General features: G+C 37.5%; 1 protein-coding gene across 4 annotated transcripts in view; it reads right to left on the bottom strand.

Moving 5' to 3' along the window:
* The window catches only part of GABPA (GA binding protein transcription factor subunit alpha), a 33,842-nt gene that overhangs the window by 16,984 nt on the left and 192 nt on the right, over positions 1–16,666 (bottom strand). The window contains exons 1-5 of one of the 4 annotated variants that reach the window (XM_059392186.1): positions 15,903–16,647; positions 9,613–9,715; positions 6,842–6,986; positions 3,187–3,271; positions 935–1,180 (exon numbers count right to left, since the gene is read on the bottom strand). In XM_059392186.1, coding sequence (XP_059248169.1) covers positions 935–1,180; positions 3,187–3,271; positions 6,842–6,986; positions 9,613–9,689 — 553 coding nt within the window. In that variant the 5' untranslated portion in view covers positions 9,690–9,715; positions 15,903–16,647. Of the gene's footprint in view, positions 1–934; positions 1,181–3,186; positions 3,272–6,841; positions 6,987–9,612; positions 9,716–15,801; positions 15,825–15,902; positions 16,648–16,666 lie in introns of those variants that run through there. The other 3 variants (XM_059392185.1, XM_059392188.1, XM_059392187.1) reach the window with 3 other exon arrangements.

Below are 16,666 nucleotides of genomic sequence, written 5' to 3'. Positions count from 1 at the left end.
GTGCCAATGTAGGTCATGCACTGCTGCCACATTCATCTACCATGGTCACGTCCATCAATCAAAAGCAGTTCTATAATGCTAGAGAGTAACTCCATCAAATCTCGCTACTCACTGCTGAGTCTAACTTTTGCACACGCATTTCCTGTCTGGACTGTCTTCTCCCAATAGTTTTTCTAAAACAAACCTTTCCCCCAAAGTTCCCAAGACCACTGTGATCCCTTTGAGATTCTTTCTCTCTCTCTCTCTTTTTTAAAGATTTATTTATTTTAGTTGGGGAGGGGCGGAGTCTGACTTGGGCCTTGATCCCAGGTACCTGCGACCATGACCTGAGACAAGGTCAAAAGTCAGACGCTCAACTGACTAAGCAACCCAGGTGCCCCTGATCTCTTTAAGATCCCAATAGCATATTCCCTTTATACAAGTTACCGACAGCTTAAAAACATGCTACTTTTTATGGTAGTTCTTTTCATTTATGTTCTCTCTCTTCAACTCCACAGTGATACCCTAAAGACAGAATTTTTTTTTTTTAATTTCTTTATACTCTTAGCACTCAGGACAATATTTGTCCAAAGGGGATAAAAAGAGAGATCCAGAAAATCAATTTAAAATTTTACATTTAGGGCGCCTGGGTGGCTCAGTGGGTTAAGCCGCTGCCTTCGGCTCAGGTCATGATCTCAGGGTCCTGGGATCGAGTCCCGCATCGGGCTCTCTGCTCAGCAGGGAGCCTGCTTCCTCCTCTCTCTCTCTGCCTGTCTCTCTGCCTACTTGTAATCTCTCTCTGTCAAATAAATAAATAAATCTTTCAAAATAAATAAATAAATAAATAAATAAATGAAATTTTACATTTAAAATGACCAACTTACTCACCCTAGCATCCTCTACGTCAAGGTTAATTCTTATTGTTCTACTAATATGTAATTAAGTATTTTATTACCATAAGGTATCCCAAGGCGCTCTTGCTCTTTCCTGTAACCTTCCAGAGCGGCAGCCCATCTTGTCACTTGTTCTGAGGTTTCATCTGAAATAGTTGTAATGTGTTTTGTGCCATCAAGAGTTATAACTTGAGCTTCCTCAACAAGATGTGCTTCTGCTTCAGCATGGTGGGCATCTGGATCAATGACTACTTCAACTGTTTCCGCAGGTTTAACAATTTCAAGGATGTTTAACTTGGGTTCAATTCCTAAAGAATAAAAAAAAAAAAGTAAATCTAAATGAAAACACAAAAGTCATTAAAAAAATAAAATTCAGCTTAGATTCTATGTTCTCAAATGGTAAAGCAAATGCTCTCTTTTAGACACAAATAAAATTATTCACTAGAACTTTGGTAGATTAGATAACAGTAATGTGTTAATATTAATTTCCTGATTTTGATAATTGTAATGTAGTCATATAGAAGAAAACCTTGTTTTTAGAAAACACATATACTGATGCATTTAGGGATAGAAGGAAATCATGTCTGCAACTTATTCTTAAACTGGGCAACAAAAGGTAATGTGGGACAGGGGGATGGAGAATAAAGCAAATGTAATAAAAGTTAACAGAGAATCTGGGTAAAGGACATCCCAGAATTCTTTCACTACTCTTGCAACTTTTCTGCAAGTCTAAAAGGACATAAAAACACCACCAACAACATCACACACACAGCTACATAGAAACATTTATTAGAAAAAAGTACCAATATGGATTAGAAAATAAAAACCAGACTAAGGAAAAGTATAAATGAGTAGTAGCTACCCACCTATAGAATTTTTAAGAGTCCTTCTAAGCAAATTAAAGTTATTTACGGACTGCTTTTCTTTTCAAAAGTCAAAGTTCATATTTAAAAATGAAAAGGCACGGAGTTTGTTAAATTAAATTCACATTAGTAACTTCTGATTTCCATTTTCAATTGAAAGAAAAAACCTCCAAATTCTTAAAATATTCAAAACAAAATAAATTAGCCCTTTATAAAATCATCTCAGACACTTCCGTTACAAGACAGATCTAAAAAACTATCATTATTACTTAACAACTACTGTCTGGTCATGGATTCTGTTACATTCTACATCAAATTTAATCAAAGTGTGTTTGAAAGATTAAAATTCAACTTCAATCCTCCCTGAACACAAACTCTATAATAAAATATGTTGTATCACTCATTATACGGTATAAACGTAAATCACTTTTTTCAAATATACTTAAGAAAAATAACTGTAACTTAAAAAAAATATTTTTCTAAGATTTATTCCCTCATCTGTCACTCAAATTTCATCAAGTCAGCTCTTCCCAAATCTACTTACATTGAGAGGTGACTAGGCTTTTAAAGATAAAACAAAGAATTTCTTTCTTACTGTCAGTGACAGTACTGGGGAAATTGTAGATCGGAAGGGATAACTACCATTTTTACAGTCTGAGAACACTATGATTTGTGAAATGCCAGTGTAAGCAACCTAGTATGTTCCAACATTAAAATAAGTCTAAAACTCCGGTCAGAACTTCTAACAAAACATGTTTTTAAAAAATCTCAGGTTTTAAACTAAAATGGTTTCCTAATTTTCTAACTTTTGTACTTACACAAGATTAGTAAAATACTGTGATGGATATGGGTAACTGAGTTACTCAACATCTTTTGCCAATCCCTCTCTCTATGCTAAACTGTAGGGAAAAGATTTTCTGGTGGCGAGGGGTCCAGTTGTGATTCTGGCTCTAGAAACACTGGCATACGCCTTCTATCTGGAAACAAGAAGGAACAAGTAGGTACATGGAACGCATTTTTTGGCTCGTGTGGATCAATGTGATGGCAGAGTGGTTCTAGGTTGACAGTTGTAATGGTGGCTTTTGGATCTGGCATTTTCCAGATCATGGCAGGGCAATAGCTTCTTTGGCAATCCAGTTCTGCAGTTCTGATAAAGTCAACCAGAATCTGTTCTACCAGCTCTCTCTACCTTACAATGTAACCTTCCCTGAAAAAACTAGTTAGAATTTGTTATACTAAACAAAAAGAAAAAAGAAAAAAGAATACGTTATACTATCTGCTTCACCCTGACAGATCTAATAATGAAACCAAAAGCACGAGTGTCTGGCTATAATATTACATTAAGTAATTTAGACAACCACCTAAAACACCCCAAACTTGTAAAAACTGAGCTCTTCCATATTTTAAAAAAACATGAGCTAAACTTTTAAATAACCATAAAAGTAGCTTACCTTGGTAAGAAATTACCTGTACACTAAGTTGTACAGTTCCATCTGTTTTTACTCCTTGGTCAAATAAACTTCGTTCTGGATCCAGCTAAACATGGAAAATGATTAAGATTCCTTTGATTTAGTCATCAGGTTTAATACAAATGTATGTATCAAATAGGACTTAATTACTGAGGCATACTAATGAAATTATAAGAACACATCTAATTATCCAAGTTGTCATACCTTGTAATTCTTTGCCAAAATTAAACATCTTTTAACCATTGTGGTAGTAATTAAGAACAACATAAATTAACCAAATTTATTTGACATGGTGGTTTCCTCTAGCTCTGGAGTCTAATTTAGGATTTTAAATAATGTCAAAAGGTGACTGTTTATTCTGTAAATATATTTTAAGCAGAAGATAATGCAATATATCTGTCACGAATAAGCGAGGGTGCTTATTTAGTGGGGTGACTTATATAAATCTATTAACACATTTTTTGCCATGTCCCCCTTATAATGAATGCCACACATTTAAGATCAAGGTTAACTCTAAATCTCTTGCAATGAAGTTGATAAAGTTAAGGGACTTATGACCTTATTACTTAGCCTAGCTTTGATATCTTCAATCAAAGTTCTGTATCTTTTCAGTACTCGTGTTTTGATCCTCCGTGTCTCCCTCCATGTGTGAATGCATTTCACACAACAGCAACCTGATGACAAAAGGTAATTGGCTTTCAGATGTTGTCTGTCACCATTTTAAAGACAGACCTGCATTGCAATGATCTTGAATAATGTATATTCCTGTGCCTGCATTTCATGCAGCTAGAGATACAAAGCTCCTGTGACTCCCATTCCCAAGAATTCAGTCAATACTATAGTCCTGGTACAAACATGTTTTCTAGGGGCACCTGGGTGGCTCAGTGGGTTAAGCCTCTGCCTTCAGCTCAGGTCATGATCTCAGGGTTCTGAGATCCAGCCCCATGTCGGGCTCCCTGCTTGGCAGGAAGCCTGCTTCTTTCTCTCTCTCACTCCCCCTGCTTGTATTCCCTCTCTCGCTGTGTCTCTCCCTGTCAAATAAATAAATAAAACTTAAAAACAAAACATGTTTTCTAATATTAAAAATGTCATATAAAACCTACAATCTTAAGTGACTTTAGGCCCAACAACAGGGATGACACAAACTATGTAACCATGCAGAAAGATAGGTCAAATATGGTAGTTTCACTCCTTAGAAGTGCGCCTGATGCTGTTACAAACTCCCCTATCTCAAGATTTCTCCTCTCTGAAGGAGACACAGGTACGATTTACTAGAAGCTACAGCATATGTAACTATGGAAGTAAACTCCCAGGTAGTACTGAATATACCACAACTAGTACACATACTCCTCAAATCAGCACAACTCCACTACTTTCCACTGGCTTTCAAGTCAGCACTCATCTGAAAATAAAAAAGCATCACCACAAGCAGCAAGCATTCTGATTCCAAGTGGATGTGGTTAACTGATGTGAGGAAGAGAAGTTGTTAATCTCGCATTTTTTTGAGGAGAGGGAGGGAGACAGGGAGGACTGCAAAATGATGTGGCTCCTAGGCTAGCCTGGAATTCTGTGATACAATCAGTTATGCGTATTTCCACTTATTCAACTAATGTTTTCTGAGAACTCGTGATGTGCCGGGTATTTCGTAAGTGATATTTTCATTTTGGGTAGTTCAGATATGCTAAGAAAGCATGTTAGAACAACAAATGCTATAGCTGAAAGGCAAGTAAGAGGTCAAGTCCAGATTTCACTTTACTTTACATATGAGAAAATCAGGTGAAGTCCAGTGATGCTGAGCTGACTTTCTTAAAAGCCTGCCTCAAATAACTGTAACAAAGAGTTTTGGAGTCACACAGGCCTGGGTTCAAATTCTACTGTACCTCTTTTTAACTATGTACTGGCAAATTGTTGATCTTTAAATCTCAGTTTCTACATCTGCAGAATGTAATTAAGAATATGCTGATTTCAAAGACTAATGTGAATTTAAAAAGAGATAATGCAGCAGTGTTCTGCAAATATTTTTTCATTCAAGGTAAACTGCCCATACAGCTCTAGTTCACCAATCTGTCATGGCTGCCTTAGACAATAATCTACAGAAGTTATTTCTCTCCTTCTGTGTTTTTGGAACATTTGAAGTTATTTTCACTTTCTGCACAACCATGCAATGAACGGCTCATATGTACAACTTTGCTCACCTAGGTGAGTATTTCTCTAAGAACAATTTATTGAGGTGAACTACTAGGTATTTCACATTTAACATTTATAGACATTAAATACCAGTTTACCTTCCAAAAAGATTGTGCTAGTTTATTCTCTCCATGAGAGAAGAAAAACTTTAAATCCTAAAATTATTAATATCAGACCCACATACATTCTCTAATTCTGGAAGAACAATATCCTTCCTTCCCCACCCCTCCGCAACATTTACTAGACTTACTGAAAGGAAAAGATAAAAGTATGGTTGAGTGGAAACTGAAAGGCACAAATTTCATTAAAACATTTCAAGGTATTCTACACCAAAATCTTATTTTAAAATAATACATATATGATAATTTGAATTTTTAAAAAACTAAGGCAAAATTCCTGTAACATGGAATAGCTATAACACAAGGCAGGTAAAGGAGAGAAGGAAAGAGCAAGACAAACCAAACAATCCAAAAGAAGACACATTATGTATTTGTATAAATTACAATGAAAACCAATATAAACTCTAGTACTTACTCATATATTCAAGAAAGGTCTAGAGAAACTCTCTGAGCAATTCTATCTAAGCTACTTTTTGTACATGAATATATTACCTTTCTTGAGCAAATACTATAAAACATGACTATGAATATGCTGTGAACATATTATTAAAATACGACTGCAGGTAAAATCCTATTGCAATAAACTCCAAAAATATATACACTGGTGTTTAAGTTCTTATCCAAAATTCACTGCTGGAGCAAATAAAAATGGAAGGGAAGGTAAAAATCACGTACTCCAGTTTTCTCTTTTTAAAGATGCCGACACTAATGCACAAAGAAGCTAAAACCTAGTCAGGACACACAAGTGTGTTAGGACACACTTCAAGTTCCAAGGTCAATGTGCTTCTCACTACTTCATGTTTAGGCTCTGATTCACATTTATTTAAGCTCATTTCATATTTGTGAAAGTAAAAAGCAAGTATTTGATTCAATACTCAAGATTTTTATTTCCTAAGTAAGCTACACACATAGTGTGGAGCCTGATGCAGGGCATGAACTCGTGACCCTGAAATCAAGACCTGAGCTGAGATTAAGAGTCTGACACTTAACCCACTGAGCTACCCAGTTGCTACTAGTACTCAATCTTTTACATACAATTTTAAATGGAGGGAATTTTGCTGGAAGAACTTTTATTTTAAATGTGTAAATTCTGCAATATTGGCCAAATTTTGTTATAAAGACTATAGCTATAGAGACAAAAGGCTAACAAATAAATATTTCTGGGTGCCTGGCTGGCTTAGTAGGTAGAGCATGTGACTCTTGCCCTGGGGGTGTAAGTCCAAGTCCCAAGTTAGGTGTAGAGATTACTTAAAAATAAAATCTTTTTAAAAAAATTTCTAATGCAAACTTAAATGCTAAAATATAAATCTCAAAAGAAAAAAAAAAATTACCTGGATATCTTGCAGGCAAATTTCATGAGCATCCAAAGAACACTGTAGTCTTGGTTCTAGCAATTTCTTTAAATTGCCTATTGGCTCATTGATGTCTATAGCCTGGCTTACACATTCAGCTGGTGTGTAGGTTTGTTCCACAATACTAAATATTAAAGGATATAACGGTTAACAATTATTTCTAAAGTCTGGTTTTCAAAACTCATTTCTGCATAGACACTATTTGTAGTTGTAGGCTTATCACCAACTAGCACTGCCAAACTGAATACTAAATTGCAGAGAAATTCTTGCATGAAATTTAAAGCAACCTTGCAAATGTAATCTCCTTAGGGTTATGGTTATGTGTTTGTGTGTGTGTGTGTGTGTATATAAATAAAAATAAATACTGCATATACCATATTTATAGGGAAATATAAATATTACATTTTCAATTTATTTTGGAAAATTTTAGGCCCAAAATGGAAAATAAAGAGTCCTGTCAAATTTTGTATGCCATTTCTACTACTCAATTTCCTTTCCCAACATAAATGTACGTAATAAGGTATAAAAATATAAATTATATAAAATACTTTCTATTTAATTTAATCTGAGAACTACCAGTTATAATCAGTGCAATTCCACATTAAAAAAATATATATACTCCCTCCCAATCCCATCTTCTTTCATTTATTCTTCTCGTACCCACAGACCTGTACCCCTGGGGATAAAAATATATGTTTATAAAAAATAAAAAATTATATTAAAAATCTTTAAAAAAAAAAAATATATATATATATATACTCCTGCTTTAAAACTCTGAAGCTCTTCTATATTGTTATTTCATACTTTGAATTCTACGAAATCTTAAGTGCCCTGGGGGTAAAATCTTTGGCAAATAATTTTACATACTTTTTTCAAAATCCTTATATGGACTCAAAGAGAAAACAGACATCAAATAATATCTACTAGATTGGTGAGCTGGAAGTCAATGAAGTTTCACTGCATGTTTACTTTTAATATGATTTAATTCTCACTGTAGTTGTCAAAGACAGCACCATGTATTTAAAAATTTGTCCGTGTGCTATGGTTTAGTGCTGTGAAATGTGTAAGCCTGATGATTCACAGACCTGTACCCCTAGAGCGAATAATACATTATATGTTAATAAAAATAATTTAAAAATAAAAATTAAAAGAAATAAAAAGTTTGTCAAGTTCCATTTTCACATAAATTCCAAATGTAATGCGATACATGTATTATATTCAATAAATGTACACAGCCTAAATTTTTCTAATACTTCAAAAGTTTATAGTAGACCACTCATGATTAAAAACGAAAATTATTTTTAAATGATAGTAAACTATTATTACTATTATTTTTGTTAAGGTAAATTAATTGGGTCTTTTGGCTGAATATTTTTACCAAATTCTTTAGTGATAGCACAATAGGCTATAATTTTCTTTTTAACAACCATTCTTTAGAAGAAATGCCACTTGAAGATAGATTTAGAGAAAAAAAAAAGATAGATTTAGAACCTATTTTATTTGAGCTCAACATTTAAAAAATGTTTAAGTATTTTGTTGCCACCATTTAAACCTTGGGAAACTTCATGCAAAAATCTGAATTTCTCCTGAAAAACTGGATGATCTCACATCACTGGACCTAAATTCCTGCACAACTACTGTGTACTACAGCTTCACAGCTCCTTAATGGCTACTCCCCAGGTTAACACAGTAATTATGAATTTCTTACATGAGACACCTGCAAAGATTTTCTGTAAAGGGCCAAATAGTAAACACTTTAGGATATGTGTGCCATTTGTGTGTATACACAAAAATAAATATATCCACCTACGTATGTATAAACACACACGCACACGCACACATACATATACGTATCTGATGACTGAGAGTAGATTTAGCACACTCAAACACATTGAAAAGCTCTATTAAAAATTTAAGGTTTTAAATCTCAGCTCGACTCTCCACACTCAGCATCCCTGTCAACCTTGGTGATTTTGTACATTCAACACAGAGTTATTCTAAACCTTCATTTATTCCACAGAAGTCCTCTATTATCTATGACTCTTTAGTTCCTTTTACTTTCAACATATTATCTCATCTTCTGCTTTATAGAGAAACACAGGGACCATCAGCCATCATCTTCCTCAAACTTCTTGATTCTCAAATCTCTATTTTTACCCAGACTGAGTCCCTGGATTCTGAACTCATTACCACTGCTCTCCCTCTTTAATGGTGTAATCTTCCATTACTATCCCCAAAACTAACACCTTTCACTGCACTACATACTTGGTACTGTACACATAACTACCCTTATACCTGTATGCCTCCTCAAACACAATGTGGCCTCTATAAGAGCAGGTTACTGTCTCACTTATTCACATATTCCTCAGAGTTACCAGTTTATAGCAGTTACTTACAGATATTTGTTAAATTATTTCAGGTTGTGAATTAAACTCTTTCTGAAATAAAAGTAACCAGCATGGAGGAAAGGAAAAGAATCAAACAGTGCCCTAGGGGCAGAACTATTGCAATCAATGGCTTCATCCTTATTAGCTATATTACTACCTTTAGTTTAAAACTGTCTTTCCCTCCCAGATACAAAGCAATTAAGTCAAAGGTAAAAAAACCCAATACATTATCCCACAAAATGCTGAGGTCAGTTTAAAAAAAAAACAAAAAACAAAAAACCTCCCCAAAACTATGGCTTGATTCTTAATTTTAAGTAGCTATGCTGGTAATTATAAAAGTAATAAATGCAGAAAAAAACCAACCTTTCTTCTGTGCACTCTGGTTTCTCTGTCCCATCAATCTCAATTTCTATCAGCTCCTCTGCTTCTCTTTTAGTCATGGTTGGAGTATTTCAAAAGCTCAGTCCTGCAAGAGTTAAAACTTAGGACATTTTGAAATTATCTGCATAAAGAGAAATGCTATCCAAAAAGCAGAAATCCCATTTTTAAAAAAGGAGAGGGTAAGCAGAAGAGAAAGTAATCTTCATATATGAAAGAAAATCCACAAACAATATTTTTATTAACCTAACATGACTTTTTCATCATTTCATTGTATTTACTGGGACATTCTTGCCCAAACTCTGAGTCAATATATTAATTCAAGTTACTTCAAAATCAAGCAAAAGGTATGTCAATTCTATTACAGCATTACAATCTTGATAATGGATTCAAATTAAATATTAACATGTGATGAATTATAGTTGTTCAGCTAGAAGCTGTACTTTAGGAGCAAAATTTACCGCAAAGCATTGTAATGACAGAGTGACATACAGTTAATCAGGGCTAGTATTTGTGTTACAAATTACATCTTACAAAGGCCATTACAATATTCTAAAACAGCAAAATAAAGTAACAAATCATTACAGATATACCTATTGTTGCCCTGATTACACATCAGAATTTTTTTTAATTTTTTAGATGTGGTTTTATATATTTTAAACCATTAATTTCAGTTTTTGATTCTCTCATGTAAAAATTACCTGCTGCTTTAAACTACCACTGATACAAAATTGTAATTTAAAAAATGCTAACTAATGCAAAAAATAGCTATGTATATTGGTATTTCTTTGTGGCCCTTTCTGAGGTATTAATGCTGTTGAGTTCCAGGTTGCTCTTTCTCACTGTTGGTCAATGAATTTGTCTTTGGACTCCATACATAGTCTCAGTCCAGAGAAGAATTTTCTAAGTGCCTCTGACTCTTTGACTTTTATACTGGGTATTCTATTATTTGCAAAGGAGTCTCCCAGTTACAAGATATGACAAAATGAAGACTTCCAATATTCATACCTGATAATAATAATAAAACTATTTACCTAGCACCAGGCACAAGCATTTAAATGCTTTATAATCTTTGAAACAGAACAGCCTTATTCTGAGCGCACCCTCACGTGACAGCTGTCCAGAGGCTAGTGGGGCTCAGCTGCATGTGGTTCCATGTCACACCTCAGGTGCGACAGCCGAACTACACACCATTCTAGGTGAGGCGGAACCGTGGTTTCTTCAAAGACTGGCTCTAATTTGCGAATGTACACTAGTGCAAGAACCACCACCATCTCTAACCCAGAATACTGCCGCAGCCTCCGCTAACAGGTTTTCCTATTTCTATGCCCTCATCTCCACTACAGTCCATTCTCCGTCAACACAACAGCCAGTGCAATCGAGCCTTTTTAAAAACTGAAGCTACAGCATAGCGCTCCTTTGATTTATATCAGTCATGGTGAAATCTAAAGACGTCACAGTAGTCATTAAGGCCCTGTAAGATCTACCCCCACCACACTGCTGCTCTGACTCCCACTCCTACACCAGCCTCCTTGCTAGTCCTTGAACCTCCCACCCAGGCTTTGCTCCTGCTGATCACCTCCCTGGCACCTATTTCCCTCAGCTGTCCTCTTGGCTAGATCCCTCACCTCTTTGGTGTCTGCTCAAATCTCCTTTTCCCAGCGAGGTATACCCTGACCACCCCCATTTAATTCTGTAACCGGCCTCCTCTTTACCCCTTTATTCTTGTCCACAGCACCTGTCCCTCTTGCATACTTAATCATTAATTTCTGCTTAATACTGAATACTATTATCTGCTGCTAATACTTAATCATTATCTTTCTTCCTCCAGTCTACCATCATCAAAGCATAAGACCCAAATTGTCCAAGAGTGACGTTAGGAACTTAAATCGGCTTGACAAATTAGGGACTTTGCCAGTTTCCTGAAATAAGAGAAGCTCTGCCAGGTCTCAATTTCTCAAAGGACCAAAGTCTCTAGGAGGCACAATAACCCCAAACTTGTGAATATATGAAGTTACATGGCAGAGGGGAATCAGGGTGACTAATCAGCCGATCTTAAAATAGAGATTATCCAGGACTGTCTAGCTGGACCCACCAAAATCACAAAAGTCCTTAAAAATGGAAGAGGGAATCTGAAGAGATCCAGAGTGATTCAAAGCTAGAAAGACTCAACTGGCTGTGACTGGCTTTGAAGATGGAGAGAAGGAGCCACAAGCCAAGAACACAGGCAGCCTCTAGAAGCTGAAAAAAAGAAACAGATTCTCTCCTAGAATCTTGAGAAGAAACACAGTTCTGTTAATATCTGATTTTGGCCCAGAAAGCCCATTTCAGACTTCATTTCCAGAAATGTATATAATTAATCGATGGTATATTTAAGCCACTAAATGTATAATAATTTGTTATACAGTAGTACCGGAAAACTATCTTCTTTCCCATGTTAGAAGGGCTAAAACTCTCCTTAGGTCCCACCGTCTCCAGCAGCTGAGGTTAGTCTCTAAATAGCGGGCACTTAAATCTAAACTGTCTGGTATAAACTGGTCTGATTTTCCCCCACATTATCAAGGCTGCTCTCACAGCTGCTGTATAAAAAGAAAAAACAATAAGGCGATGGGGTTCTCCGTGTGGATACACACACAACAAGCATGCACACCCAGCAGACTGCCTAGGCCCCTAAACTTTTGCTTTGGATGATGAAAGGATTAAGGACTTTTCTTGTTGACTCTGGACTAACTGAATCTTCCCTTTCCCCAGTAAAGCCTATCCCTTAACTGATGCCATATATAAAATTGTGGAATTCACACTGAGCACCATAGCAAAACAACTGATGACCCAGGAGGGACCTACCTTACAGGACAACTTGAGGATATTTGTTTATAGATGTATACAAAGTACCTGGAATGTACCTTACCCTTAGTCAGAATTCCATTAATATGTAATGAAAAAAATAAAAGCTGTAAGTGCTAGTACACGTCAGATAAAATTGGCTCCAGATGCCTTTAAGGCTTAAGCATGAAAGGTAAAACTATAAAGCTAATAGAAGAAAACGGTGGGGATTTTTTGCAGCTTAAGGACAGAAGAGGATTTCTTTTTTAAAAAATTAATTAATTAATTAATTAGTCAAAGAGAGAGAGAGAGAGAGAGAGAGAGAGCATGCACAAGCAGGCAGAGACAGAGAGAGAAGCAGGCTTCCTGCCAAGCAAGGCACCCGATGAGGGATTTGATCTCAGGACCCTGGGACTGTAACCCAAGCAGAAGGCAGCGAGCGGCTTACCCCAATAAGCCACCGAGGCATCCCTAGAAAAGGATTTCTTGAATAAAATTCCAAATATATAAACTCTAAGGACAAAAACTGGTAGATTTCATTACATAAAAATTAAGATTTATGTTCAATAGGCCACAGAGTGAAAAAACACATTTCCAATATTCAAAAGTGATAAGGGACTAAAAATTCGAATATTAGAGAATAAATTCCTACAAGTTGATAACAACCTCAAAAAAGTCAGGATAAATTAGAAAAGTAAGGCATAGGAAAAGAAAATTCACATGAAAGAAAAGCAAAACAGCTACAGATATGAAGAAATGCACGAATTCAAATCATCCCCTAAAACGCAATTTAAAACAAATAACTCTATACTGTGTGTATTGGTGTGTATATGGCAAAAATTAGAAATCTGAATACAGAAGAGTTAGTAGGGAAATGAGGATGTAAGGTGAGTTTGTAAAAATCCTCTGCCGCTAGTGACAGGGTACAGACAAGTGTACAATTTTGGAAAACATAATCTAGCAGCACTTGCTCAACTCAAGTATGCCTGTATTTATTACCCAGCAAAACTGCCCTTAGATAAGCATTACAGACATTCTCACATTGATTAATAACAGGATGATCAGGACAGCTTTGTTGGTGATAGCTGGAAGCTGAAGCCAGTATCAGTATCCATAGTTTTTGAGAAAGGAGCACATGCTAGGAAACTTTATTAAGTAGAAACAAGAAAATAATTTATACACAAACATCATAAAAATTGTTCCCTACAGGAAAAGGGAGAAACAGAGTAAGGTTTATAGCAGAAAAACACTTAAAAAGATTACTTATGGGGAATCTGGATGGCTCAGTCGGTTGGGTGGCCAACTATTGGTTTCCACTCAGATCATGATCTCAGGGTCCTGAGATGGAGCCCCACAGTAGGCTCTAGCTCAGTAAAATGTCTATTTGTGGATTCTCTCCCTCCCTGTGCCTGATCACTCCCCCTCCACCATCTCTCTCTCTCTCTCAAATGAACAAATAAATCTTAAGGAAAAAAAAACCACTTATGTTTTATTTTTAGGGCTTACACTCATCATCCACTCTTACCTCTATTACTTATTTATTTATTATTTAATTAAGTAGGCTCCATGCCCAATCTGGGGCTTGAATTCATGACCCTCAGGTCAAGAGTCACATTCTCTACCTACTGAGCCAGTAAGGTGCCCATCCATAGCCAATTTAGAAAAATTAGAAAACAAGTGAAATTTCTGGGAACTATGGAAAAATAGAAAGAGAAAGTAACCAGAAGCTGAGAAATGGACTCATAGACTTCTCAGTAGGGATAACTGTATTTGGGACTTAAAACAAGCACTAAAACAGAGATCTGTTTAAAAGAAATTTATCCTGCAATCTTCCAAAAATCCTAAAGATTAGTTGCCCACAAGGTGCCGAATGAAGCAAAACATGAGCCTTACACACTTTTGGGAGAAAAAAAATCACGCTACTCGTGACCTCTGAATTGATCTTTCTCATTCTAAATCTAGTGGGGAGAAGCAGTGGGAAGAGGTTTGGGAAGTTATCCACATCTTTGGTATCAGTGCTTGAGTGGGTCTTAGCTTTTTTTCTGGAACCAATTTTTCAGAATTCTATGTCAATACTTATGAAAACAGAGACAAGAACATTATGTGGGACCTCTTCACCTAAGAGCTGCCCCTTGATGCCCTGGTTTTTCTTAGATTAAATCTTAACCCAGGGTTCAGAACACTTCACAAAAACCATACGAATTAAGTAAAAATTCCTAGAAAGGCTAGTTTTCTTAAAATACAGGTATGTTTATAACATTCTCTTTTGGAGCCACAAATTTAAGGATTGTATTTCCTCATTGGGATGCATTACTAGTTTACAGAACTTAGGACAACTTTGCCCAATGAAGGAAAATAAAGAATTCTTAAATATTAGTATGAGAGTACCTGCAGGATTGACAGCACGTTTTCCCAAGCTAACAGATACTTTTAAATATCATAAGAAATTAAAAGACATTTAAAAAAAAATAAAATCAACAATTTAAGAAACAACAAAGCACAAACATCTGTGTGTGTAGAGAGTGAGAATGAAAGTGTGAAAAAAGGTTAACACTTGGTGACCACCTCCCCCACCCCCGCCCGGGGAGGTTTTCTCTGTATAACTTGTTTTCCAGGAATGTAAATTTGAAGTTTTATAAATAAAGGTTGGAGAGAGATTTAACTCCACTGTTTTAATTTAGTATCCAGCCTCTCCCCATGGCCTCATAACTCACCTCAACTTAACAACTAGCTCCTTATTTTGATACTTCACTATATATCCCTCATGACATGCATATATGCAATTCAGGTAAAACTGCCTTATGTCCAGCTTATGTCAGAATATATCTTTAAAACAAAACAAATAAAACAAAAAAAACAAAAAACAAACAAAAAAAAAAAAACAAGAAAAACCTTGGAAAACCTGGATCAAAACCCTGAGACAGACAAGTTAATCCCCTAAAGTTGCTTCTAAAGAGTCGGCCAATTTCTTCCTGAGCTTAAGATAACACAGTATCTAGGAATGTTATCACTGCCCAGCTCTTGGCTCCCGGGAACCGGGAATCTTTGCTCCTCCCCCGCGCCAGACCTGGAATTCCTGCTAGTGGAATTCGTTAGTGGGAAACTATTTATGAAGTGGACACTATTTCTACATCATTACTCATCATCTTGCAGGGCAATATGAGGCACTGTTATTAACACTGCTATTAATCTAGTCAAACTAGGATCCCTAAATACACTGCAAACGCGCACAAACGGCTTATCTTCCAAGGACACAAAATACTAAACATGTTGGCCAGCTCCATGAACCCATCATTTTCCCCTTCTCTTACTTCCTCGTTTCTAAAATAAACCCCTATGGGCACCCCATACATTAATAAATGGCTCCGATGCCACTGTGGGGCAGTTCTAAAAGACAGCTGGAAGTGAAGTGAGCGCGCAACGCTGAGTTGGCGACGAGACTGGTTCTGCACCTTCCTCTGAAATACTGGGGGCGTCAGGATCTCATCCCGACCGCGGACCGCGCACAGGCGAGGAGGGGACAGCAAGGAAAGGGAGCAGCGAAAGGTGACACGGGAGGCCGGGGGCGCGCGGCTTCCCAGGGCCCCGCGCCGCGCGCCCCTCCCCTCCGCTCCCCGCACTGCCTCACCCGCCCCTCCCCACCCGGCTCCCTCAAGTCTCCACGAACGGAAATGGGAGTCACAGCGCCGGGGACCAGCGGAAACAAAACACAGAGGCGGCCGCGGGGGGGCCGCTGTGGGTGAGAAGGCCCCGGAACGAGGCCGGCCCGCGCGGGCCCGCGCTCCCTTCCTCCCCCGCGGCCGCACTCACCCGCTCCGGAATCGGCCCCGTCGCCCCCACCCGCGCTCCAGAGCCGGCTGAGAACAGCAGGGGCGCGGGCTCCACGTGCAGCGTCTCTCCCAGTTAGACCCGCAGCTCCCGCGACTCGAAGTGTGAGGCCCCTGGGCCTTTCCCGCGGAATCGGCGCTGAGAAACTCCAACCCCCCCCTCCTCCCAGGCACCCCCGGGTCCGGGACTACAACTCCCAGCAGGTTGCGCGAAACGAACGCCCGAGGCAACGGAGGCTCGCAAGGCACACTGGAACCCAACGCCCCAATCCAGCTTTGTTTTACACTCTCACTTTCCGGGCTTAATCATACACCTCAACAACCCCAGAGAACAGGATGCTGACTTGAGTCCGGGAGGACTGAACTAGGTAAAAGACCAGTCAAAGTGC

Source organism: Mustela nigripes, chromosome 2, assembly GCF_022355385.1.
Source record: "Mustela nigripes isolate SB6536 chromosome 2, MUSNIG.SB6536, whole genome shotgun sequence".
Lineage (NCBI taxonomy): Eukaryota > Metazoa > Chordata > Mammalia > Carnivora > Mustelidae > Mustela > Mustela nigripes.
The sequence above is the reverse complement of the archived record's forward strand: the minus strand, read 5'-3'. Positions and strand labels throughout refer to the sequence as shown.